Here is a 27,710-nt window from a genome sequence, read left to right as displayed (position 1 = left end):
TTGTAATGTGCTCTTCAGATCTTTATTACAAATGACAAATGAAGAATAACTTTAGGTCTGTACCCAGACTACAATAACGGGTTGTACAGAATGCTGGAGAAACTCTCGTCTAGGTACAGTCCTAGCTCTCCTTTAGTCTCTGGATTTTTCTCGTTTATACATGTCTCAGCTATGTCATAGCATGCTCCAAAAATTAATATTGACCTAGCAGTTGATCTAGTAATGTGTGATGCGTCCATTCCATATGAACCATGTGACGTAACTTCATCCCACGTGAGGTGTATCACGCACTCTTCGCGTGCTAAACGCTATAAGATGTCGGTTTAAGGTCAACTAGCTATGTAACCCTCTCCGACCTTTGTGTTACCAGCGTCCTTGTTGGATCACTTCAAAGCCAAAAATATATTTCCTGCATAAATGTATTATCAATTAATAATTCCTACAATAATTTTCTTGATCAATTATGAGTATTTTTCACTTCTGTATAGATCTGAATAACATTACGCAGATGACCTTAGACCTGTTTTATTGTGTTAACTGTGACGTCATATGAAAAAGCCCGCTCATCCATGACCACCCTTTAAAATGTGGAATACCAGTAGCTCATCTCACCTCATATCAAGGTGAACTCGATTGGCTTCTAACTATGTTCGAGTTTCTCCGTGTTGTCCTCGTTCTCATCATCATATTAACCACAGCTCTGTGGCATCGTTACCCTCGACGCAACCTACCACCTGGTCCTTCGGGTCTGCCTTTAATTGGATGCCTGTTACGTCTTGGCGAAAGACCTCACAAAAAATTCAAGGAATGGGCTAAAGTCTATGGAGACGTCTTCAGTGTGCGACTTGGTACGGAGCTGGTGGTGGTTCTGAACAGCAGTCGAGCGATCAAAGAAGCTTTTATCAAAAAGTCTTCTATGTTCTCTTCGAGGATACAAGAAGGACTTTTCCGTCAGTTGTTTAATGGCAAAGGTATGAGCTCAAAGAAAAGCAATTTCTTATGGAGGCGTCAATTACAAGTGACCTTTGATTGGTTCAGTGTGACCAGGGCCTTTATCCTCGCAGCTCTTGGCGGCTGTGTCCTCTCATTTGTAGTCCTTTCTCCACTGCCCACCATATCTCCGATTCGCATGCAGTGTTTACTGATTATTTTAAACGTTTCAGCCAAGCGAGCGGGATCACTAATATGGGGCTTAGTTCGGGGCTGAAAAACTACCCTTGATTTTACGTAAACGCCGGCGATAATGAGTTACAACTATCAGCTATCAGAAAGTCTATCCCGTTCAAAGTAGCTCATTGGCTACGCCATAAGGAACGTCTGTGCATAGTGTTGAGCACAAACCATTGTTGTACCTTCAAGGTCAGACTTCAAACTACTGCACAAGCATCGATGCCTAAGATTACTTGACCTCAATTTTTTGGACTTTGAAACTTGACTGTTCCAAACAAAGACAGCTTTTTACCTTCAATGAAATCAAACAGCTTGTTTTTATCTTCTGCGCAGAAAAATACTTAAGAATAGTTTCTTACAGGAACTACAATTAAAAGGACAAGTCGCTGTCATTTTTGGCTCTCATTTGGCACACACACACACACACATTGCAGAGTATGTACGTATGTACGCATGCAAGCACACACGCACGCATGTACGTCCGCATGCATGCATGCATGCATGCATCGAAATGTATGTATGTATGTATGTATGTATGTATGTATGTATGTATGTATGTATGTATGTATGTATGTATGTATGTATGTATGTATGTATGTATGTATGTATGTATGTATGTATGTATGTATGTATGTATGTATGTATGTATGTATGTATGTATGTATGTATGTATGTATGCAATGTATTTATGTATGCATGCATGCATGCATGCATGCAACGCCATTTATGTATTAGTCCAGTCAAAATAGGGTTAGACCCACCACAAATTGCAACAGAATTTTTTTCTTCGGAATGCATTTCAGAGAGGTACCCAGAACAACATATTAAAAGTTTACTCGAATCCACCTTGGGGAAATATGTCTAATTTGCATAAATCAAATATGGCGGCCAACCATCCAACAAAATAACATAATTGGCTATATATCACATGTTAAACAAGCTATTTTAGTGATTTCAAAGTCTGACACTAGTAATTTGGCCCAGGGAATTATTTTGGAGGTATAATGTTCCTTATAAGTACTTTATTAATTTGCATAGTTCCAATATGGCGGCCAACATTCCTACAAAAGACATTTTCGGTCATATACCACGTATTAAACTAACTATTTCAGTGATTTTAAAGTTAAAAGTATATTTCTTTGGCATGGACAAACGATTTTCGAGATGCTATGATTTGCATAGGTAATTTGTTAATTTGCATAAATCCAATATGGTGGCCAACATTCCTACAAAGGACATTGTCTGTCATACATCACGCATTAAACAAGCTATTTCTTTGATTTTAAAGTTTTAATATTTTTCTTGGGTATGAAGAAACACTTTTAGTGGCTCAGTTTTTACAAAGGCCCTTTGATAATTTGCATAAATTAAATATGGCTGCCATATTAATGCCCCATGGCTTAATAGCTTCTAATATAAATAACGGTTTTGGTATAGTTTTTAGCACTAGGAAACTATCAAGAAGAAACTGTTTAGTCCTTGGACATTCAGTTTTAAAAATTTTTTATTTTTCTGTATATGACGACTGTTAATGTTAATGAATGTTAGTCTTCTGAATGATATAGTCTCTTTTTAAATATAACATTGAATTCATCTGTGTGTGGCATTTTCGTAATTTGTAAGGGTGTTTAGCACTCTACAGTGTCAAAGCATGTAATCTGTAATGTTTACCGTTACAAAATGGGGTGTTCAAAATCTTTAGTTTTTAATTTAGACTGAACCCCCTTCTTATGGATGGGTGCATCTTTATAAGATCCCTTAGATGATAGGCAAGAAGTCATCACACATACCAGCAAAATACAATAAACACAACAAAGCTAAAAAAAACAGAAAAAATGATATGGCCGAAATAAAAAGTGTCGTAATACACACAAATTGAAACTTAGCACTATTGCAAACAATTGCAGATTCATAAAAACTTTCTGGACACACAAACTCAAAAAATCTGAAAACTGCATGCTTTAGCAAAGACTTACAATTAATCCAAACACAGAATCCAACTATTACACAATACAAAGAAGTACATCTTGAGCCATTTTTTCAAGTGTCATTTTTCCAGATGTACATGTTTGTATGGTGTAACAGTTGGATTCTGTTGGGCTAATGAGTTGTTGGAATTAATTTTAAGTCTTTGCTAACCATGCAATTTTCAATTTTTGTGAGTTTGTGTGTTGATCAAGTTTTTAAGAGTCTGACATTGTTTGCATCAGCGCTAAGTTTTAATTTGTCTGTATTGTGGCATGTGTTATTTTTGGTCACATTATTTTATTTTTTTGCGTTGTTATTATCTTTGTTGTGTTTATTGTATTTTTGCTGTTATATGTGATGACTTCTTGCCTATCATCTAGGGGGATGTACCAAAGATGCACTCGTCCATAAGGAAGGGGTTCAGTCTAAATTAGAAACTAAAGATTTTGTCCACGACTTTTTTAAAACAGTAAACATTAAAGATTACATGTTTTAACACTGTAGAGTATAAAGCACCTATAAAAATCACAAATAATGCCGTACACAGATGAATCCAATGTTATATTCAGAAAGAGATTATTATTAGATGACTAACAATCATTAACGGTTGTCATATTTAGAAAAATCACAAATAATTAAAATTGCATGACTTTCTTACAACTCAATAGTAAACGCACATCAACATATACGTATTTTAATCCGTTCGGAAGTCATATATGTAAGTCTACCAAATTTGCTTTAACATTCTTTTCAAAATACAATATATTTATGGGGTATTTTAACGAATTCAGGTATCACAGACACCTATTAAAATAAACTTTTATTCGTAAATGGATCGTTATTGTATGTAAATTTATTGTATATTTTCTATATTTTTTAAAATAATTGTTCAAGGACTTAATGTGGAGCTGCACGTTGCCAACACAGTTTTTTTTCGAAGGAATATTTCTCATCTAAGATGACAAGGAAACCCTCACAAACTATTTTGTGAAATGTAATATTTCACTTGAAACAAAAGTATATCCTCATTCTAAAACGGCATGGGCTGAACGACTGACACTCAAAAAAAGTGCTTAAAATCATGGTTAGCAAAATAAAAATGCCTCTAATTCAAAATGTAAGAATTTTATTGCAAAACAAAATAGTTGCTTTGTTATATAGCATTTAAAAACATATTGTGAAAATTTCAGAAAATATGACCCAGCTAAAACAGTTATATTCTTTGGAAATCTTGAAATTCGGATAAAAGGGAAGCAGGAATTCGGCTGATTTGCATACATTTGCATACATTAACTCTTCTATATCATGCAGCTTACGACTGCTTGCCAAGCTAAAAGGTGAACCTAACCAATTTTGAATCTTGGGTTAACAAATTAATAAAAATTGGAAGAATATTTGCAAATACAGTGCGTTGGGTGCAGTGCCCTCTTGACAGTTTTTTCTTGATATTCCTATTCCTAAAAACTCTACCATAACCTTATTTATATTAGAAGCTATTTGGGCATTAATTTGGCAGCCATATTTAATTTCTGAAAATCATCAAAGTGTCTTTTAAAAACATTGAACCACAAAAGGTGTTTCTTCATGCTCAAGAAATATAATTAAACTTCAAAATGGCTGAAATAGATTGTTCAATACATTTTATTACAGAAAATTTCTTTTGTATTGGATTTATGCAAATTAACGAAGTGCCAACGCAAATCATTGCACCTCAAACATCATTTGACCATGCCAAAGAAATACACTTTTAACTTTGAAATCACAGAAATAGCTTGTTTAACCCTTTGACTGCTGTAATTTTTTACACCAAAATTTTAATGCGATATTTATCAGTTTCTGTGAACATTTCTGTGCGTTTTTTTCATAATTTTTGACCAAATGGATATCATTTTTCAGCAGCTACAGATTTTAATCAACATTTTGGCAAAAAGCAGAAAAATTGACTGTGGTACATTTTATAAAGTTGACAAAAATAGACTTTGGCACCAAAAAGGGTTAATACATGGTATATGACAGAAAATGTCTTTTGTAGGTATGTTGACAACCCTATTGGAGTTATGCAAATTAACGAAGTACCTAAGCAAATCGTTGCATCTCGAAAATTGTTTGTCCATGCCAAAGATATGCACTTTTAACTTCGAAATCACAGAAATGGCTTGTTTACCCATTGACTGCTGTAATTTTTACACCAAAATTTTAATGCAATATTTTACCAATTTCTGTGAACTTTTCTGTACGGTTTTTTCATAAAATGTGGACCAAATGGATATCATTTTTCAGCAGCTACATATTTTATCAAAATTTTGGCCAAAAGCAGAAAAATTGACTGTGGTACATTTTATAAAGTTGACAAAATAGACTTTGGCGCCAAAAGGGTTAATACGTGGTATATGACAGAAAATGTTTTTTGTAGGTATGTTGGCCACCATATTGGAATTATGCAAATTAAAAATTACCTCTGCAAATCATAGCATCTCGAAAATCGTTTGTCCATGCCTAAGAAATATACTTTTAACTTTAAAATCACTGAAATAGCTTGTTTAGTACGTGGCATATGACCGAAAATGTCTTTTGTAGGAATGTAGGCCGCCATATTGGAATTATGCAAATTAAAGAGGTGCCTATATGAAACATTATACCTCCAAAATGATTCCCTGAGCCAAATTACTAGTGTCAGACTGAGAAATATCTGAAATAGCTTGTTTAATATGTGATATATAGCCAATTATGTTATTTTGTTGGATGGTTGGCCGCCATATTTGATTTATGCAAATTAGACATATTTCCCCAAGGTGGATTCGAGTAAACTTTTAATATGTTGTTCTGGGTACCTCATTAAAATGCATTCTGAAGAAAAAAATTCTGTTGCAATTTGTGGTGGGTTAGGTGCCAAAATCTCGTAGATTGACTGGACTATATGCATGCAATGTGAGTAAAGTGTCACTGACAATTTTTAGCTCACGTGTTCACACACATGAGCTAATGTCATAGCGATGTCTGTCTTTCTGTCCGTGCGTGTGTGTGTGCGCGTTTGTGTGTGAGTGTGTGTCTGTCTGTCTGTTTACGCGATAACTCAAAAAACGCCTGAACAGACTCAAGTCAGATTTGGTAGACAGGTACCATATGCTACTTGCGAGAGCTGATTAGATTTTGGTTAGTATGGCTTGCATATTAATGAAGTTATCAAATATAATATTTTTCATATAATGGTTTCCCTATGGAGACTGTAATGACAGTGTAGACATAGATCAAGAAATACTGCACAAAATTTCATGAAACTTTTCACAGATGACAACCTCAGAACATTATGATGATACTGTGAGTGTCATGTCAATTACCTGCTCATTTGCATATTTAATGAACTTTTGTAATTAGTGACATAACTCTGAAATTCCTGCACCAAATTTGATGATAAATGCAACAAATATTGATCTGATATATATCTAATTGTACTGAGAAGCATCGGACAGTGTCAAGTTGATAAATAGCTCATTTGCATATTTTATGAAGTTTTGTAATTAGTCATATAACTCCGATATGGCTGCACCAAATTTGATGAAATCTACTGCAGATACTGATCCGACAGATATCTAAGTGTGATGAAAAGCATTTAATAGTGTGAAGTTAAATAAGGATTTATTTACATATTTAATGAACTTCGAATTTAGGTATATAACTCCGAAATTACAGCACCCGATTCAGTGAAACCTGCCACAGATATTGATCTGATAAATATCTAATTGTACTGAGAAGTTTTGGGCAGTGTCAAGTTAATATATAGCTCATTAGCATATTTTATGAAGTTTTGTAATTAGTCATACAACTCCGACATAACTGCACCAAATTTTGATGAAATCTGCTGCATATACTGGTCCGACAGATATCTGACTGTGTTATAAAGCATTCAGTATTGTGAAGTTAATTAAGGATTTATTTACATATTTAATGAACTTTGTATTTAGGTTCATGACTTTGAAATTACGGCACCAAATTCGGTGAAACCTGCTACAGATATCGGTCTGATAAATATCTAATTGTGCTATGAAACATGGAACAGTGTCAAGTTAATTAAGGGTTCATTTGCTTATTTACTGAACTTTATAATTAGTTTTATTACTCCAAAATTACAGCATTAAATTTGATGAAACGTGCTACATATGTTGATCTAGTAGATATCTAATTGTCCCATGAAGCATTGGGCAGTGTCAATTAATGAAAAGCTCATTTGCATATTAAATAAAATTTTCTATTAGTGATTTAACTCTGAGAGTACTGTGCGAAATTTGATGAAAGCTGCTACATATAATGATCTGACAGATATCTGATTGTTTTGTGAAGCGTACTACTATAAATGAACCTGTTGTAAAACACGTGAGCGCATTCAGTTCACATCTGGTTGTTAATGTAATGGTGTCGAGTTTGGCCGGTTGGCTTGAGGAAAAACTGCATAAATCGAAATAAAAAATCAGGGGTCACCGTACAATATATGGCGGTACCAGACAACTTAATTACAGTAGATCTGTTTCAACCAGTATTTGATCCTGATGTTCTCGATTTTCGATTTTCACAAAATAAGTGGGTGAAAAATTTATTTATTTCAGGAATTTCACGATGAGGCAACACATTGTTAAGTCATAGATAAGAAAAGTATTCAAAGAATTGAGAATCAGAAGGGATATTCTATCTTTAATGTATTCTAAAAACATCTTACTGTTCTCGTACTGCAGGCATCCTTTTTGCGCCATGGCCAACTTGGAAAGACCTTCGTAAATGCTGCTCGAATGTCTTCCATGAGCTAGGAATGGCAAAAAACTCGACCGAACTAAGAATTCAAGAGGAAAGCAAGCATCTCGTAAAGTCTCTGCGAGAATTAAACGGTGCGCCTACAGATTTGAGTCAAGTTCTTATGAGTGCCGTTTCCAACATAACCTGCAACTTGCTGTTCGGGAAGCGATTCGATTATGACGACGAGGTGTTCAAAGGACTTCTAGAGATCACTCGTCAGATAGCAGTGAATTCCCAGCGGTCTTCAATCCTCACTTTTATTCCATTGTTGTGTCGTTTGCCTTTGCCATTAAAAACCATGCTTGTGGCAGAGACCAACCGATTGGTTATGTTCATGGAAAAGGCAGTAGCCGAACATGCAGAGATGATTTCACAAAATAAACCTATTCAAGAGTCGTTTATCGGAGGGTACATAAGTCAAGTGCAAAACTACAAAAGAAATCCATTTAACATGCACAACTCAAGCACCTTCTCAGAAGACCCAGACCACCTCAAATATTCTTTAACTGCCCTTTTCGGTGCCGGAACTGATACCACTGCAACTACTTTGCTTTGGGCTTTACTCTACCTTTGCCTTAACCAGGATATCCAAGAGAATTGTTTTAGCGAAATTAAAAACGCCATTGGTCTTGAAAATGCTCCATGCTATGCTGACAAAGCCAAACTCCCTTACGTAGAAGCGGCGCTCTTTGAAGTTCAGCGAATAGCAAGCATTGTTCCGTTAGGTATTCCACGGTCGATGATAGAGGATTCTGAGTTGTTTGGTTACAACATTCCGAAGGAATCCCTTATAATGCCAAACTTCTGGGCTGTGCAGATGAACGAGGAACAGTGGGAGCATCCGGAGAAATTTGATCCTGCTAGGTTTCTGGATGATTCGGGGAGACTTGTGAACAGTGAACGGCTTATGCTATTTTCAGTCGGTAAGTAATGATGTTCAACACAGAACAGTAGTCTTTCAATCGAAGGAAACGCTCTACAGAAAAGAACAAGATAACGTCTGTCTAATAAAATATTCCCAAAGTTTAAGGGACAAAGTCGCTCTTTTTGCGCTTTTATTTTCTTTGAGATGAAAAGTTATTCACGCTGTTTGGCTACTCGAAACACACTAAACTACAACAGTACAAACAATACTCTACACAAGTTTAAACATACAGTGCATAATTCTAGGGTCTTTGCTAAAATCAGATGCAGTGTACAACTCTGACTGTGCATGACCATACATACTTTGTTACATATAGTTTGGACATCAAACTCGTTCGGCGGTGCACTTCATACAGATAAAGATATATAGGAGCTTCCACTTATTACATTGTGGCAGTGTTGTCATACGAAACACGCATAAGTAACCACGTTCGAATTAGAGTAGTTCGGTTGGCAGGGGTCTGCAAACAAGCTCATCTATTTGCATTTAGCAAAAGGTACTTATTGATATAATGGTTAGGTTTTGCATCAACATTGTTTTGTACAGAGTGTGACTTATGTAAATATTATTATCAATGCACATTTTAAAAAACTAAAATATTGTAACTTTTGTTCGGCTACAGGTCCACGTGACTGCCTCGGTTCTCAGCTGGCAAAGATGGAAATGTTTCTCTTTCTGACACGACTCATCCAGCAATTCCAATTTAAGTTACCAGATGATGACATCATTCCATCTACTGAAGGTCATTTTGGCTTTGTCGTCGCTCCAGAAAATTTCAAAATTATTGCAGTCGAAAGAGCAGCAGACGACAAGTAAAGAATTTCGGAAAATAACAGAGTGAGTTTAATTCAGTACAGAATTAGTGAAAGCGCTGTAACGTCATGTAGAACAATTAGGAATTTACTATCTTGCGACTCCTTCTCCAACCAAAAAACCCTAGTTTTGCAACATTATAAGGGACTTCACAGAAATTACAGGGGTACAGCTGGTTTTTGACAAAATGATGCTGCACAAGAAATAGTGACCTTTCAAAAGTGTTTTCAGAAAAACAAGTAACCCTCCCAAATTTCCATGTGCAAAGAACAGTGACCCTTCCCCTGCCTGTCATAGTCAATGTCAATGATATCTTCTTTGACATATACTTTTTCATTCGACAACCATCATTTCTGGACTTCAGAGACTTGAACAAATGAGGAAAGTTAAAGGAACTTAAAAAAACTGTGGAACTGAAAGGGAAAACTTGCAAAACAATAATGCTCCTGGTTGAAAGTGTCTTTATGAACTGGTTACAAACAAAGAATAAAGAGTATCCTGAAATTAAGATAACATATTCACAGCTGTGCACTAATTGTGCGCGAGCATTACCAGTAAAGGCAACACAATAACATGAAACTCCTCAGCCACTTTGCTTTGTCAAGAGAGCATCATTACTATAAGAAGAGCACAAGTAAAGTCATGTATATAGTAGTACCTCTCGCCTCATGCGAGGGATGTTACTCATGTTACTTACAGTCAATTGTGTTTTCAAGCAAAGTCATGAAACCAACTTCTGGTTCTGACATACCATATGGGACATTCCTTTTATACAGCCATATACTATGCCTAGTATTAGTATTAGTACTATGCCTATGTATGCCTAGTAATGTCAAGTGACAAAGTGACTGGCTACGGGCATTGACCTTTGGCCGGAGTCGGCAAACTAATTCTCTGATATGGTCTTAAGAAGTACACTAATTTTTGAAATTAACACTGCCATGTCAAAGGGTAATAAAACACTACATTGTTACATCCAGATATAATCTGTAAATATATTTCAACATGATATTCCAGAGTGTTCATTGTTAGCCATCCGGCAACAAGATCGATCTGCCATCAATTAAATTTTGTGCGCTAGTCTTCAGAGCAGTTTCATAGTTTCGTAAATTACTTAGTTTTAATTTCTTGTCAAGAATTTAGCTGGTGATTGCAGGTTCTATAAACCACCCATATTACTGTCATTCTAAACACAAACCCTTGAAAACGAAATTTTCTATTGTTTTTGAACAGACGTAGACGTAATGTTAATGTAATGTTTACTATATTGCTATTCCTTCACAGCTTGTAGCTTTTTAGCCATGTTTGTCACCACATGAAAACCAAGTTGTCTTTTTCCAGATTCAAGCTACAAGAAGGCATACAATTGCGTCAATACGCCACAGCACCACAACATATTCACAGTTAGCCGCATGTGTGCTGTTGCTGGCCAAGCCATGATTTGCCAAAATATTTGTTAAAATACAAAAAAAATGGGTGAAGGAGAATATCTTTCACTCAATCCAAAGTTCGGTACAGGTTCTGAAAATTATCAGTTATCACCAGTTACAGTATGACTGGTGTTTTTTTAAATTCAGAGCCACAAGAAGCCTAGCTGTTCGTCCGTAAAGCACCGGTTCGTGTTGCCATGGCCGAGCTGTCATGATAAATACCAGTAGTAGACCAACTTTGTTTGGATTTTTTTACTTTTATCGTCCAAAATCTTTCATACGTGGAGTTCTGACCGATCAGTAACGGTGTTTTTAAACCAGCACGACATTTTCTTTGCAAGTCGTGGTGCTAGCGAGACGGGAACGGACGGGTGAAATTTGTTCTTGTATTTTACGAATGGGCATTCAAAAATTACCCCTGGTTTATAGCTGGATTAATACCTAGTCGGGTCCCAAACCCCATTTCTACAACTGGTTCACGAAAACGGGGTTTGTTGTGGAATGTAGTATGGGCCGCCATTTTAGTCAGAATTTTGACTGCATATTACTAGCGAGCACGGTCACCTTACAAAATCACAAGATGGGCACATATGTATAGCGTGTACATATAGCCAGCACGTATAGCCAGCCTGGAAATAAGACGACGAAACATCGAACGTTATTCAGTATTTATGTAAATGATTTACCAGGTGTTTGTATAGAATCACAACGTCTCTTATATGCAGACGATGATAAAATCTTTAGACCTATTAAAACTATTTCAGATTGTTTAAACTTCAAGAAGATCTTGATAGAGTCGCCATCTGGTGTCGATCTTGGAAACTCGATTTAAATGTCAAAAAGTGTTCTGTGATCTCTTTTACCAACAAGAGGGTTTTAATTGATTTTGACTATTGTATTTTAGAAACCATTCTTAATAGATAGCAAAATGTTGAAGATTTGGGAGGTCTTTTAACCTCAAACTTAAGTTTTTGAGATCATATTTCTTTTCCTGTAAATAAATCTTTTAGAATGTTGGGTTTTATAAAAGGAAACTCTCAAAATTTTACTCAAGTTCAAACTTTTAAATCTCTTTATACTTCTCTTGTAAGGAGCTGTCACGAGTATGGTTCTGTTGTCTCGAACTCTTGGCAAAAATCAGATATGGAATTACTTGAAAACGTTCAACGTAAATTCATAAAATATTTGTGTTTCAAAACTCATATTTCTGGTCATGCTGACCAGTATGAAGCTCTCTGTACTATGCTTAACTTACCAACTTTGGAGCAACGTCGCTCGTATATTGAAATGATGTTTTTACATAAGTGTGCAACTGTGTTTCATAATTTACTGGATGTTTTATCAAAGCTATGTATTAATGCACCTGGCAAACTTTTGCGCGCCTGTCCTACGTTCAGACCACCTCGTAGCCGTATCGATGTTTTCAAATTTTCTCCACTCAACAGATGTATGAGCAATTTTAATGAATTGGTTCGTAATAATCATAATATTGATATTTTTAGTGTGCATTTAAGTCTGACATTAGACATGTTATATTTTAATGGCTGTTCTTGTTGATTTGTTTGCTTTGTTTTTATTGTCTTTGTGTATCCTACACCTGATTTTAGTTTTGTAAATACTTCTTGTTTTGTGCTGGCTTGTTCAGTGTTTTTATAACCGTTTTCTTTTGGGCTTTTGAGGAACCTGTAAATGGGACTTGATTCCGTAGGATTTCCGAATAAATAAATAAATAAATAAATAAATAAATAAATAAATAAATAAATAAACGTTGAAGTTATTTGGACGGCTTCACTTTTACGTCTTTGACATTGTTTTACTATGAGGACATTTTGTGTTGGAATGACTATCATCATTCGTGGTTCGGTGTCAGACGTGAGCGACGACTCTCTCTTCGCATGTACGGCAGTAATTAAAAAAATGAGTGATTTACCGTTTTCCGTTCACTGTCGACAAAGCATGCATGGTTGACACACCGTAGAGGCAAATAATTACCTCCATGGGCATACGAAATCTAAGTTCGAAGGTAGCTACATTTAAATTAAATGCATTCACAGCACTCCACTCGTTACTATTGACCGATGATAGCCATGTTGCAAGCTCACACGTGACCATATATTCGTGAGCAGCGCTGCCGCCGGCAGAAATTGGGCAGGGGCCAGCCTCTGTTCCCGGGCAGAGTTGATTGTAAAGGCCTGTAAAATAGAAAGGAATGGGGTTCAGACAATTGATGAAGATAGCCAAAACGTCTGTACGTTTCACAGGTTATATAAAGACTAATAGTAACTGATGACAAAGAAAGGAAACAGCTGTCAAATGTCATTGGGAACTGTCAATGAGTCATTGTGTCGACGGCGAGGGTCCAGCTCCGGCCATGCTAACGGCTTTTGTGCATTTGGTCGTGCCAGAATACGCTGTCATAGCATCAGGTGTGCCATGCGGCCATTAAACTAATGCAGAAACAATGTAAATCACACGATCGTCCACTTCAATTTTGTCAAAAATTAGAAACAATTTTACGAGCTATACGACAGAAACTTTACGATATTAGTGTGATAACTTTCACGCTCACCAAAAATTGGCTATTTTTCCATGAAATGGTAAAAATCGCCCGGAAATACCAAAGCTTACCCTGTATAGAAACTCGACGAACGTTCCAGAGGATTGACTTTGACTGCAGCGGAACTATGTCAAACACGTGCATATAATTACGCATGCGGAAGCAAACTCACACTTTCACAATTGTATAGATTTTAACAATGGCCTTAATTTCAACCTGTACAGGGTGTTGACAGTGACGCCATTTGACATAATACGTTCACATTCGTCCATGACCACGCCATCAAAAATTGAAGTGGCAGTGGTTCGTTTTACCTCATATCAAGGTGAACGCGGTTAACTTCTAACTATGTTCGAGTTTCTCCGTGTTGTCTTCGTTCTCATCGTCGTATTAGCCACAGCTGTGTGGTATCGTGACAAGCGACGCAACCTACCATCTGGGCCCATGGGTCTTCCTTTAATTGGATGTCTGTTACGTCTTGGCGAAAGACCTCACAAAAAATTCAAGGAGTGGTCTAAAGTCTATGGAGACGTCTTCAGTGTGCGACTTGGTACGGAGCTAGTGGTGGTTCTGAACAGCAGTCGAGCGATCAAAGAAGCTTTCATCAAAAAGTCTTCTATGTTCTCTTCGAGGATACAAGAAGGAATTTTTCCTCAGCTGCATAATAACAAAGGTATGAGCTCGATGAAGAACAATTTCTTATGAAGGCGTTAATTATAAATGACCTTTTTTTGTTCGAAAGTCATTTTCGGACAGGCTGCCATTCTTCTTGGGCTAAGCACAGACTAATAGATAGACAGACTAAGAGCTTACGTAAGCTTGCCCTCCATGTTCGCCTCGCCTTAGGTAGCTTTCGTCTCTCTTTTCCAAAGAGTTGCGACCATGCACCCTTCGGTAGTTTCCAGATTTTCGCCAATTTCTAAGCGAAAGTATGCACGGCAAAGTTTGCGTATTTGTTGTCGTGTGGCGCTGAGCGGCATATGCGTGTAATGAGTGTATAATATTATCAATGTGACATCGTTTATCCAACGCCATATTGTCTACCGACAAATCGCCGTCATTTTAACTGAATATTTTAAATCATAGATATCATCGTCACTCCAGCTCTTTGTAATCAAGCTTCTGATTTACATATTGCCGTGTCAGGGGACCAGGAGTCGAGTGAATTCCTTTCTTGTTTAACTATTGATATTTAAAAATCAAAACAATAAGTACTCAGCTACTGAATAAATCAATCTAAGGGACTGGTCAGTTTCTTCGGCCTGGGGGCCGGTGCATTCATGGTGGGGGTCACCCTGTTTTTGACTTTGGTGATGGGGGTGGTGTCACCATGTTTTTGAAATGCCCAATAGGGGAGAGTCAGTGTTTTTGAATTTCGACACAGGCTCATCATTGCCTAAAATGCATCGTGTCAGCCACAGATTTCATCCAGTTGCATTTTTCGGCGCGCTCTTCGGGCGCGTGACTTTAATAATCAGACATATTTTTCAGCACGCCCAACTTTAACATATCAGGCATACATATATCAGAGATATATGTATGTTCAATATTTTTCAGCGTGCTCTTCAAGCGCATTACTTTAATATATCAGACATTTTTCAGCACTCCCTTCCTGTGCATTACTTTAATATACAAGACATATATCAGAGATATCAGGATGTTTCATATTTTTCGGCGCGCCCTTCGGGCGCAAATACATCAGAGATATATGCCAGAGATAACTTGATGTTTGCTAAGTGAAAGTGTACTATTATGAAATCTGCATTTCATATGAAAAGCATGACAAATTCCTGATACCTTTCTGTTCTCTCTATGAGAATTCAGTATGAGAAAGCAACATGCACAAATATCAATGTTACAAGACAAGGTCATCTCAGACCCTGCACACATCAGATTTGGCTAAAATGCCTCTCTATGGTTCCTCAGGAGATTTAATTTGATGGCTGGCAAGTCTTAACACAATCAAAGTTTTTGATTTACTGCTTTTTCCTGTTTGATATTAATGATTGACATCCATTTCTGTACATCAGTTCAGGACATCTAGTTAAGCATAGAAAGTGTGAAATACATTCACAGCTCATTCAAAATGTACTGTATTCAAACTTTAAGATTGACACTTTGAAATTCCTATCTTACAACTGACATGCCTACAATTTCATCAAAACACAGAATGACTTAAAATATAAATGTATGTATATATATATATATATATATATATATATATATATATATATATATATATATATATATATATATATATGACAGTATTATATTATTACATATTACAGTTGTCGTGCGCGGGGGGGTCACCCTGTTTTCAAAATTTGGAATAGGGGGGTCACCCTGTTTTCAAAATTTGGAATAGGGGTCAGCCACTTTTTGATGTCGGCAAAAAATAATCCACCCCCCACCCCCCAGGCCGAAGAAACTGACCAGTCCCTAATATTATGGAAGCTTGAGGTTCACAGTCCAATTTGGGAAAGAACATGGTCATTTCAATCTGCCTCACAATGGATGTGGCCTCGATTTCAAAAATATATTATGAAAAAACTTACAAATCATTCATTGTAACAAGTGTGAAAACCTACCTAGAAGTTCATAACCCATACAAAAGACCAAGCACATCCTCTTGGTTACTGAAAAGAAGCCATCCTCGCCAATCTTGGCGGCCTTGTCCTCTTGACCCTTCTTCCACTTTGACCAATCATCGAACTTCAAAATAGCCTTGATCCCGATGCTATCTCTGAGAGAAAATTAATTTTCGGTTTTCAAGAAGTAAATCTGTGAAAATTTGAGTCATTCCAAAGGCTCGACAATGAACCCACACATTGTCAAGTGATAGATCAGAAAACTATTTTAAAAACATTAGAATCCGAAAGTGTATTCTACCTTAAGTTTTTAATAGAACTGCCTTACCTTTCTCGTGTGCAGGCCTCCTTTGTGCACCATGGCCAATTTGGAAAGACCTCCGTAAATGCTGCTCGAATATCTTCCATGAGCTAGGAATGGCAAAAAACTCGACCGAACTAAGAATTCAAGAGGAAAGCCAGCATCTCGTAAAGACTCTGCGAGAGTTAACCGGTGCGCCTACAGATTTGAGTCAGGTTCTCATGAGTGCCGTTTCCAACATAACCTGCAACTTGCTGTTCGGGAAGCGATTCGATTATGACGACGAGGTGTTCAAAGGACTTCTGGAGATCACTCGTCAGATAGCAGTGAATTCCCAGCGGTCTTCAATCCTCACTTTTATTCCATTGCTGTGTCGTTTGCCTTTGCCATTAAAAACCAAGCTTGTAGCACAGCACAACCGACTGGTTATGTTCATGGAAAAGGCAGTAGCCGAACATGCAGAGATGATTTCACAAAATAAACCTATTGAAGAGTCGTTCATCGGAGGGTACATAAGTCACGTACAAAACTACAAAAGAAATATTTCACACAAGTACAGCTCAAGTACCTTCTCGGAAGATCCAGACCACCTCAATATTTCTCTAACTGTCATTTTCGGCGCTGGAACTGATACCACTGCAACTACTTTGCTATGGGCCTTACTCTACCTTTGCCTAAACCAGGATATCCAAGAGAATTGTTTTAGCGAAATTCAAAATGCCATTGGTCTTGAAAATACTCCATCCTATGCTGACAAAGCCAAACTACCTTACGTAGAAGCGGTGCTCCTTGAAGTTCAGCGAATAGCAAGCATTGTTCCCTTGGGTATTCCACGGTCGATGATGGAAGATGCAGAGCTGTATGGTTACAACATTCCCAAGGGAGCCATAATAATGCCAAACTTCTGGGCTGTGCACATGAACGAGGAACAGTGGGAGCATCCGGAGAAGTTTGATCCTACTAGGTTTCTGGATGACTCGGGGAGACTTGTGAACAGTGAGCGGCTTATGCCGTTTTCACTCGGTAAGTAATGATGTTCAACACTGAACGGCAGCCTTTCAATCGAAGGAAACGCTCTAGAGAATAAAACAAAGTTACATCTGTCTAATAAAACGTTCCCAACATTAAGGGACAAAGTTGCTCTTTTCGCGCTTTTATTTTCTTTGAGATGAAAATTTATTTGCGCTATTTGTTAAACTGAAACACGCTAAAATACAACTGTACAAGACAACTACTCTGCTTGCAGCCTCACAAGTTTAACATACAGGGAACTATTCTAGGGTATTTATAGTAATATCACGTGCAGTGTATACACTGTTACATAAAGTTTAAACCTCATGCAAGCTTTCGTTATGAAATCTTGGTTTGCGTTGCGTTTCATACAGAAAAGGATGTACAGTAGCTTTCACTTATTACATTGTAACAATATTTATTGTCATAAGAAAAAAAACGCATAAGAAACCAAGTTGGAATGGGAGTAGTTCGGTTTGTTAGGTCACAAACAAACTCACCTATTTGCATATAGCAAAAAGGTAGTGGCTGACCTTTTGAAGTTATGCATTAACATCGTTTTGCAAAGTGGGTTACTCTATGTAATGTTATATAATGTTCACCAATTTATATTTTAATGAACCTAAATTTTGTAACTTTGTTCGGCTACAGGTCCACGTGACTGCCTCGGTTCTCAGCTTGCAAAGATGGAAATGTTTCTCTTTCTGACACGACTCATCCAGCAATTCCAATTTAAGTTACCAGACGATGACATCATTCCGTCTACTGAAGGTCATTTTGGCTTTGTCGTCGCTCCAGATAGTTTCAAAATTATTGCAGTTGGAAGAGCAACAGACGACCAGTAAAATAGTGTGGGGGACAAAGAGCGTGTAATTAAAGACAGGATTAGTTAAAACGTTGCAATGCAAGGTACGAATTGACTATCCGTAAGACTCTAGATAACTAACTCTTCACAACTTTGTAAGGGATTTGACAGAAATTACAGGGCGGGGGAGGCCAGGTGTTTTTTGAAATGAAGCTGTGGGAAAAATAGTCACCCTTCTTAAGTGTTTTCGGAAAACAAGTTACCCTCCCCAATTTCCATGTGAAGAAAGTGATTCTCCCTGCAAGATGTGGTCGACAAGTGCCTTGTCCATAATTATCAAATCACAAAACATGGGAGTCTATTTGGCCAACTACCTATAATTTTCATCGGAAAAACCCGCTACATCAGTTTATTTCTGTATGTCCGACAATTTATGTAAATGTACTTTGCTTAATGGGAGGTAAAAGTGCATGTGTTGGTCAAAAATGTAATTTTTGGAATTAATCAAAAAACGTTTATTCACTCTACGTGGCAGTCCATGAGATAACTATGAACAACATTGTTCAAATATAAAACTAGCAATATCTGTGTATCCAGATGTTTGTTATTTGATATAAATGTACTTGATTAGACAAGGATGGCTACCATGGCATATGTGGAGAAGAAATTGATTTTGGAATTTCACCAAAAATGTGGATCCACTATTTTTCTATGAGAAAACTATGAATAATATTTTTCCAACATAAAACTAGCAAGATCTGTGCTTTTATATATGTTTAATACGTGATATAAAAATTTTGATGTAATTATTAGAATAGAATTAGTACAAGAAATGTGATTTTTAGATTTCACCGAAGATGTTGATTCACTATACATAGCAGTCTATGAGAAAACTATGAATATTTTTTACGACAATGAAATTACTAAATCTGTGATATCATAAGTGTTACACAATAAATACAAATGGACTTGATTCAACTAGGCTATTTGAAAGTGAAGATGTGGTCAACAAATGTGGTATTGGAATTTCACCCAAAATATTATTCACTTCTTATTGAAGTCTATGGATAAACTTCTCATTTAACTTTGTGGATAAACTCTTAAATATTTTCCCTTACAAAACTTGCTACATCTGTGTATTTATATGTAAATGTAGTTAAATTTTGACTTTTAGGCTGGAGTTGTAAATTTCTTGATAAAAACGAAGTGCTCTCTGTACAATTATAAACCAAACTGTAAATGAAAGTAAACATTACAGTTAGGCCGGAAAGAAAAAAAATGTTCTTCGGGAATCGCCGCTTCTACTTTGCTCGATTTGGAATTTTTTTTGATTTCGACAAACCCGCTGCATTGTAAATACTTTAGTACCGCCGCTGGCGGCGCCCTACATTTCGTTGGGTTTTCGCGGGCATTTGGGATTCTGAATGAGACTTCCGAAGTGTCTGTACTGAGCTCTATGAAAACGTTGTTGCGAGGTCTCAATTTTGCAAATCACTACACAATTTGGGTCAGTTTTTGACTGAAATTTTAAAAGGTTAGTACACCATGACTATTAATTTGATTGCCAGTACTCTACGTGATGGCCAACAGTTCGTTCCAAAGATGCTGTTTAGTGTTTGTCCTGATAAAACGTTTGGCGATCTGTTTACCGAAATCGTGACAGCAGACGATGGGAGCGCATCCGATTGAATGTAAATTGCATAGAAAGTAATAATTTATGACAATCAAAAAACGCATGCTTGCGTTGATGTTAAGCTCGATCTCAGTTGTCAGTATGCAGCGACGTCTCAGATGCTAGGTTCTATAGCTACCCAGGTGGATATTGAAGGACAATACTGAATTGTTGGATTTCAGTGATTTACTGTGCACATCAGTTTTATTCTGAGAGCATGTTGAAATAATCAGAATATGTTGTGCACACATCGACTGTATATGTAATTCCCTATGTTATTGTTGAGAAATATAGTGTTGAATACCATCTTGTTGAGATATTTCTGGTTAGCCTAAAAGGGGAAACGATTATTTTGCCTTGTCTGCGTCACGGCTAAAAAATTGCGAGGGATTGCGGTTGACTTTGGCCCCCAAAAAGTAAAATATCGCTCGCCGCTCCTGAAATTGGTCCAAAAAATCCGATGAACAAGATTTTTTCTGGCCGTATTGTCCCTTTTGCGCTCACATAAAAAAGGTTTGTACAAATTGAGGATTACTTCCTCCGCCTGTCAGAAAAAATGAACGTAGCATAATTGTATAAAACACGATTGGAACTAATTTGGGATAATTTGATAGTGTTAGTGAAGTAATGTTTGTTTAATCTGCATATGTAAGCTCATTTGCTTTCTTTGTACCTTATCTTATACACTGGTTTTATGAGTAATTTAATTGCACAACATTCAGCTATAGGGCATCTAACACTTTTGAGAAATTTGAACAATATGAAGATCCAATTCTCCCAAATTAGTTCCGATCGCATTAAAAAGGAACATTAGCTGTACCTTTTGGCCAATCGTATGTTTTGTTCTGTGAATCAATTGCAGTTTCTTCTTCTGCCCCCACAGCTTGCTAGAATTAGGGACCGAGCACAATTAACGGCAGGGGGGGGCCGGAAGAGAAAATGGGGGGGCCACGAAAAAAAATGAGTGTTGTTGGGGTGGGCCATGAAAATTCCAAGGAAGGTAAGGGTGGGCCACCAAAATTTTTTACACCATGACAGACAGAGAATATTTTTCAGCATTTTTGTTCCTTGTTGAAGCTGGAGTTCCTTGTTAAACTTCTTGTAGCGTGATGAAATACCAAGTCTTGAACCTCACAATGCAGTTGTTCTGTGTAAAATCAGCAATATTATGATTAAAATAGCACAACACAATACTGACAAGTATATTCCCTTACAAAACTGAACTGCCTATTAGCCAGTCCACATAACTGTGTGGAACAGGTGGCATGGCTATTTGAGGGAAAATAGGCAGTCCATAGCAGCCCAACCTGCCACATGCCAGTATTGGAAATACGACATGTTAAAATTTGAACATTCATCACAAGCTATGCATGTGAAATCAGGCTCAGCCATGTGAAGTAACCATTCATTAGCAGTCCTATTGAATTCATGACAGAAGGGAAGATTGTCAATGGATTGAATGGTAGCTTACACATGTGGCAGTAAAAATTTAGACATGCATTAATAAACTCCAAGGACTGACTTGTTTGTCAATTCTCATGTTTTCATATCCCTATTGTCTATTTAATTTAAATAAATTAGGCAGCACTCATGTGTAGAGTTGTTTTTACTTGAGTTAAGTTTTTCAGGTGAAATTACTCATGTTTGCACAATAGAAATGTCACATGGGTCACATGCACTGGTTACCAGTTAAATTGTTCTCAGACTTAAATATTAGGGATACAGAAGCAACGGTTTGCCATTTTAAAGTGACATTGTAAAGCTGTAAGTTTTTGATTTTGTTAATATTTTTGTTATGTATTACTTTATTGGTTCACAAATTTAAGTTGAATTAGCTCGTTGATATTATCAATACAACCAACATACACTTTGTGTGCATGTATATTATAAAAGTCCACGTGTTATTGTGTTCAATTAAAGTTTAGTCCAGACCAAAATGTGTTTACCAACAATAACAATGCTGACTTTACATAATACAGGTTGTGAACACTGGACATTTGAACGTGTTTTAGAAAATAGAATAACATTTGCAATACTGGCTAACATGATTTTGAAAAGAGAGAAAAACCTGTAGTCGATGTACGAAGAACAAAATTTCTGCCAAAATTATGAAGTTACAGACTATCCCTTAAATATAGTTAGAATTAATTTAATTCATCTCCATTCAAAAAAAAGAGACCAGGATTTTCAGCATAAACCAATGAATATGACAAGAGGGGAGTAATGCAGATGGCTGCGAACGTCTGTGAGTAGTAAATTAAATCAGATAAATCAGCACAGATCAAATTTTAAACATCGTTTATTTTTATTTTCAAAATGTGAAATAATTAACACATGTTCACCGCTAAATATTCAATATGATCGGAACCTGCATTCTATTGAAAGGTACTCACATGGTTGGATCTGTCAATAAATTTTGTCAGATCATCACACAACGACGAACACACTTGCGACGGTTCTGCATCTGCCATTGTAAAACTTTCGCGATCACAACTTACATAAAACTTAATGGAAACGCAGTACAGGTACTGTTCATCCCCAAACCGTTCAAAATCGAGCCGGATCGACTAACGGTTCTGACGATGTATGATGTCGTGACTTTGGAAAGAGTTGCGTTTCCGAGAGTGGACGCCACGCAACAGGGTATGAACGTAAGGGTCCCGTAAATGAGTATGCTGGAATTTAACAAGGCTGATCAGTATTGCAACGGGGTTCACTTAGTGTGCTGGCTTAGTGTGCTGGACTTCCGTATTTTAACTGATCTCTTCATATAAAGTCATTTTTGCTTATTAGAAAAATCTAAAAGAACAGTTTACGCGTACTTGAAATGTCAAAATTTTGCGACGGTCACGACCCTTGACCTTTCGAATTTGACCAATGCTTTGTGTTCCCACGCGATCGTTATCGGACACATTATACGTTGCATCTCTCAAATGAGATAACGCATAGTTTTTTCAAGTATTAACGGCTGTTCAAATCTCCAGCTGAATCTTACGAATTATGGCTGATTTCTCAGTCATTTCTTCCCCCAGTGACGACACATTTTTAGTCAAAACAGCAAGTGAGTTAGGTCTATGTATGTTTCGGTGGACATTTCCCCGCGACATTGTTGGATGCAGTGACCGAGATAGCAAGTCGCCGTGGACGATAATTTTCCATTGATCCGGTAAGTATTTGAAATGCATATTTATAAAGGGAAATTACGAAATTAGTATGCCTTATAGAGAGGCTTTTCTCTGCACATTGATGTTTTCCTGGGAAGCTTGCTTTTGTATATGGCCCGACATTTTTAACCTGAGCTTGAGGGCCAGTGGCAACAACTAGTCAAGTCAATACAACTTACACAAGCCCAATACATTTCTAGATATGTTACACTTTTAATGTGTTAATTTTGCACTCGCAAAGATGCATGTAAAAATTCCTCTATGTGTATGTAACAAATCACACACATGTTCTGAAACTATATTGTAAATTTGTTGTCTTAATAAATGTTGCTAAGTTCATTCTCTTCTTTCTGTTTCATTTCAGTGTGCATATCAGCCAAGGCCCAAGAAAAATTCGGCAAGAATAATCATGACCTACCTAAAGAAGTCTTCAATATCAAATTTCAAAACAAAATAGGACATGAAAGACGAGACTTGGCCAGAGCTAAATGAACTCTTTTAAAAACTAATCTTGACTAAATCACTTTTCACTGTGTCTATGAAATTTGTTGAAGCCAAAAATTTATTAAATTGGTCATCAGACTTACAGATATATTTTGTGCTTTTTATTTTGAACGTTTGGAAAGGTGAGTCTGCTTGTGTTTGCTGTGATCAGGTGAGTCTGAGTTGCTTTTAACTCTGTTTGGCCTGTCTTAGTTTTAGGCCAAATATGGTTAAATTACATCTCTAACCAATTGTATCATATAATACATGTACACTAAAAGAGCCTGTGTAAAAGTACTTGATTTCACTGGAATTTGATTTCACTTATTTGATATTTGCTTACACCTTGCAAACATGCAAATGTAACAATGTTTACCAAATTCGTAACAGCAACATCAATAAAAGTAAAATCTGGTGTCAAATCAGTACTTTTCATGGTGCTCTTTTTCTGCCAGGATGACCCTGTCATTCATATGTGCATTCAAAATAACCGTTCGTTCACATACATGTGAACAGTTCAAAATAACCATTCGTTATTCAAAATAACCATTCGTTCACATTTATGTGAATGGCTAGCTGAAATGAATGTGTACTGCCTAACTGCCTATTCCCTATGCACATACAGTTAGCCATGCCAACTAGCCATGTGAATGCTAATTTCACATGGTACTGACAGGCATTCCTGTTCTATAAGCTAGCTGTAGGTGTTACAAGTAGTAAAGCTTGAACATATGTTATTTTGTTTATTATTTATATATTTATTTGTTTATTATTTATTTCAAGAATGCAAGAATGTTGTTTTCACTAAAGCATATATTAAAAGTTATAAGGATTATATATATGTGTACAACTTTGTACCCATGTAATCTTTCTTTTTTTTCGGGGGGGGGGGGCCACAAAAATTTTGTTGCCGGTGATGGGGGGGCCACTAAAATTTTTGCTGGTGTTAGGGGGGGGCCTGTAAAAAATTTTTGCACCACATATTTTCTCTTCCAGCCCCCCCCCCCCCCGCCGTTAATTGTGCTCGTTCCCTTACAATATTCTGTTTGGCAAATATTCTGTATATGTGTAAAGACCGAAATCACTGTAATTGATGATTCTAGTCAGGACTTGAAATCAACTCAAAACAATGCTGACTGTACACATAAGTTTAAGATAAGTTTAAAATAGTACTCGACTTGTCTTCACACCTCTGGGACTAGAACACGAAACTGCTGTAAATACACAGAACACAACCAGACAAAATTTAGCTGAAAGTTACAGCTATAAATTGACAATTCAACACATATTTTATATCAATCAGAGGCAGTTTTGTCCTCAGATCTTTTCAAATGACCCAGAACATACCCATGATATTTTTAAGTCCCCGTCAAATATATATTCCGCGTATGGAGATGTTTGTGAATGCAACCTCGGAACACAAATATCGGATCTCGTCATATAGTCGTAATTGCTTTCATTACTGAATGATTAAATTATTACAGACGCAGGCGTACAATCAGAGCTACGTACAGTATGCTTAAAAATAATTTATGAAACACTACGAAGAAATATCAAACATGCAGTGTCCTTCCGACAGAGTAGACCAAGGCAAAGCGATGAGCGCCACCATTTACTGTCGACGGGAAAGGTTCTCACATGCTTTGCTTTTGTTGACACATGAAATCCACTCTGGAGTCAACTTCATTGGTCAACAGGAACATCAGCCGTTAAAGACTGCGGCGACAAACTCACCACCGGACAGGTCAATATTCTTTTGAAATAGAAGAAAAAGTTTTATGTAGCTTTAGGGAGCCGTCATTATTTACGGCCTGGGCGTCGGAGGGAATTAATCGGAAACTCTGAAATTTCGAGTACCCCCCCCCCCCGCTAACCATAATGAATTAGTAACCCCCTCTTTAAATAGAAAAATTTGACTGACCCCCTCCCTTAGAAAAGTTAATACCGATAAATGTATTTGTAAAATTTACATAAATACAGCAATAGTGAAGACCTCTCAAATCTTGACGTACCCTGCTAGATTATCATCGGTTATCTCATGACGGTTGAAAAAGGGGAAACAAAAAAGATGAAATTCAAAGTGAAACAAAATACAGATATAAAAGCTCACGCTATAACCAGTATCCAACAATATACTACTGTTTAACTTGGATGGGTATCATTACAGGGTTTCACTAGGATATTTGACCGGGCAGAATTTGAAAGTACAGGGGAGAACACAGGAGGGGCTGAGGGGGAAGTGTCAGAGGGGACTGTCCCCTATGTTGCATGGATAATTTTGAGAAATTGATGTGTGCAATGGTATAGTCTCGTGCAATCTGAGAAATATTTTTTATTTTTTTTATTAAGTAAAACTGTAGGACATCCCAGGGGGGAAACACATGAGGGGTCGCCCTCTCGTATCGACAATTTCGAGAAATTGATGTGTGTAAAGTTGCAATCTGCTGAGAGGTGTTTCAATTTATTTTGCGCTCAGTAAATTGTTTGAAAATTACATTGAACACTGATATTTTTATTACATTTTTGCATAATCATGATCATATTGAATTTAAGTCAATGAAAATATGTTTTATGATAATAAAGGATGAATTTACAACAGTTCAGTTTTGTCCTAGATCGTGTGAAAACATTTGAGAAATCGATGTATGCAATGGTGCAGTCTGGTGCAATCTGAGATGTGTTTTCAATTTGTCTTTTACAAGTAAACTGGTAGAATACCCCAAAGGGGAGAGCACGAGAAGAGGTGCCCCCTCTGGCATCGAAAATTTTGAGAAAATGTGTGGAATGGTGCAATCTGAGAGGTGTTTCAATTAGTTTCGCACGAAAAAATTGAGTAATCCCCCTTCTTCCCCTCCACATTTTGAGCAACCCCCTTTAAGTTTTCAATTTTGTGAGGGATCCCCCGTACATTCCTCCGACCCCCCGGCTGTAAATAATGATGGCTCCCTCAAAACGAATACATAAAGAATACTGTAAAATACATCAGTGGGCAGTACTATGTACGACGGTACAATATCCTTTTATACGTAGCCTTCGAGCTCTGAGTGACCTAGAAACGCCAGTGTCATAGGTCAGTGGCCCATATTTGTTTTTTTTTCTATTCAATTTTAAGTTAACAACTGAAATTAACGTTAGGGAGCCGGCATTATTTATGGCCTGGGGGTCGGAGGAATCTGAGGGGGGTTCACTAAAAAAATCGAAAGCTACAAGGGGGGTTGCTCAAAAGTGGAGAACAAGAGGGGGATACTCAGTTTTGTTGATATGTACCGAAGCATTTAGTGAAGTTATGAATTAATACAACAATAATAGTAAAGAACAGCAATATGTATGCTTGAGATATGTATGTTCATACCCGGTATATGCACACACACACACACACACACACACACACACACACACACACACACAATATATATATATATATATATATATATATATATATATATATATATATATATATATATATATATATATATATCATAATACAGGTGGTTTCAAGTACAAACTAAAATTTCATTACACTATGTGTTTCACGTTATTGTGATCTTCAGACGAGAATGATCAGCTATTCGACGTGGCAAGCCTTATGTTAGAGGCTAGTACTGAGTACATTTTTCAGTATTTCCTGATTAAAGATTGATATACTTGCCTGATCATTCATGAGAAACGTCTGCTTTCTATATTCTACATTGTATAGGTTACCGATAGGGGAAAATGTATAAAGCAAGCTAATTCTGATTCTATAAAGTTTAAAACCTGTGGAATGCCTTGACAACAAACCCATCTTTTATTGCAGGAAAATAATAATAAATAATAAATTTTGTGAATAAATGTATGTCTGTCTCTATTTTTTCGTTTTCAAAAATTTTAATCTTCATTGAAACCAGTGAACTGGAATATAAGTTTTGGAATACTGTCTCAGATTTCTGTTCCTTTGAGTTTTTTATACGAAAAAAATCTGAAAAAAATACTCCCAAGTGCCACCAAATAACATCATTTTAATCTCTATTTTTCAAAAGCTTTAACGGCAGGACCTCC

At 36.8% G+C, this 27,710-nt stretch overlaps 2 protein-coding genes and 1 long non-coding RNA gene across 3 annotated transcripts; all 3 read left to right on the top strand.

The window, feature by feature from the left end:
* Positions 1 to 536: 536 nt before the first annotated feature.
* LOC139141974 (cytochrome P450 2U1-like) lies at positions 537 to 9,685 on the top strand. Its single transcript, XM_070711756.1, has 3 exons — positions 537 to 971; positions 7,866 to 8,846; positions 9,471 to 9,685. The coding sequence occupies exons 1-3, from the start codon at positions 647 to 649 to the stop codon at positions 9,662 to 9,664; spliced, it is 1,500 nt and encodes a 499-aa protein (XP_070567857.1). The 5' UTR covers positions 537 to 646; the 3' UTR covers positions 9,665 to 9,685.
* Positions 9,686 to 13,850: 4,165 nt separating this feature from the next.
* LOC139141973 (cytochrome P450 2U1-like) lies at positions 13,851 to 20,329 on the top strand. Its single transcript, XM_070711755.1, has 3 exons — positions 13,851 to 14,321; positions 16,580 to 17,560; positions 18,200 to 20,329. The coding sequence occupies exons 1-3, from the start codon at positions 13,997 to 13,999 to the stop codon at positions 18,391 to 18,393; spliced, it is 1,500 nt and encodes a 499-aa protein (XP_070567856.1). The 5' UTR covers positions 13,851 to 13,996; the 3' UTR covers positions 18,394 to 20,329.
* Positions 20,330 to 22,580: 2,251 nt separating this feature from the next.
* Positions 22,581 to 23,779, top strand: LOC139141972 (uncharacterized). The gene is made up of 2 exons (XR_011554275.1): positions 22,581 to 23,191; positions 23,554 to 23,779. It is a non-coding gene; the product is annotated as an uncharacterized lncRNA (long non-coding RNA).
* Positions 23,780 to 27,710: the final 3,931 nt, after the last annotated feature.

This window comes from Ptychodera flava, chromosome 10 (assembly GCF_041260155.1).
Source record: "Ptychodera flava strain L36383 chromosome 10, AS_Pfla_20210202, whole genome shotgun sequence".
NCBI lineage: Eukaryota > Metazoa > Hemichordata > Enteropneusta > Ptychoderidae > Ptychodera > Ptychodera flava.
The sequence above is the reverse complement of the archived record's forward strand: the minus strand, read 5'-3'. Positions and strand labels throughout refer to the sequence as shown.

Excerpts from the sequence above, each read along its gene's own strand:
- LOC139141973 (XM_070711755.1), top strand. The coding sequence starts at position 13,997 with ATGTTCGAGTTTCTCCGTGTTGTCTTCGTTCTCATCGTCGTATTAGCC. Across the intron at positions 14,322-16,579 it reads TCAGCTGCATAATAACAAAG|GCCTCCTTTGTGCACCATGG; the intron begins GTATGAGCTCGA and ends TCTCGTGTGCAG. Across the intron at positions 17,561-18,199 it reads GCTTATGCCGTTTTCACTCG|GTCCACGTGACTGCCTCGGT; the intron begins GTAAGTAATGAT and ends GTTCGGCTACAG.
- LOC139141974 (XM_070711756.1), top strand. The coding sequence starts at position 647 with ATGTTCGAGTTTCTCCGTGTTGTCCTCGTTCTCATCATCATATTAACC. Across the intron at positions 972-7,865 it reads TCAGTTGTTTAATGGCAAAG|GCATCCTTTTTGCGCCATGG; the intron begins GTATGAGCTCAA and ends CTCGTACTGCAG. Across the intron at positions 8,847-9,470 it reads GCTTATGCTATTTTCAGTCG|GTCCACGTGACTGCCTCGGT; the intron begins GTAAGTAATGAT and ends GTTCGGCTACAG.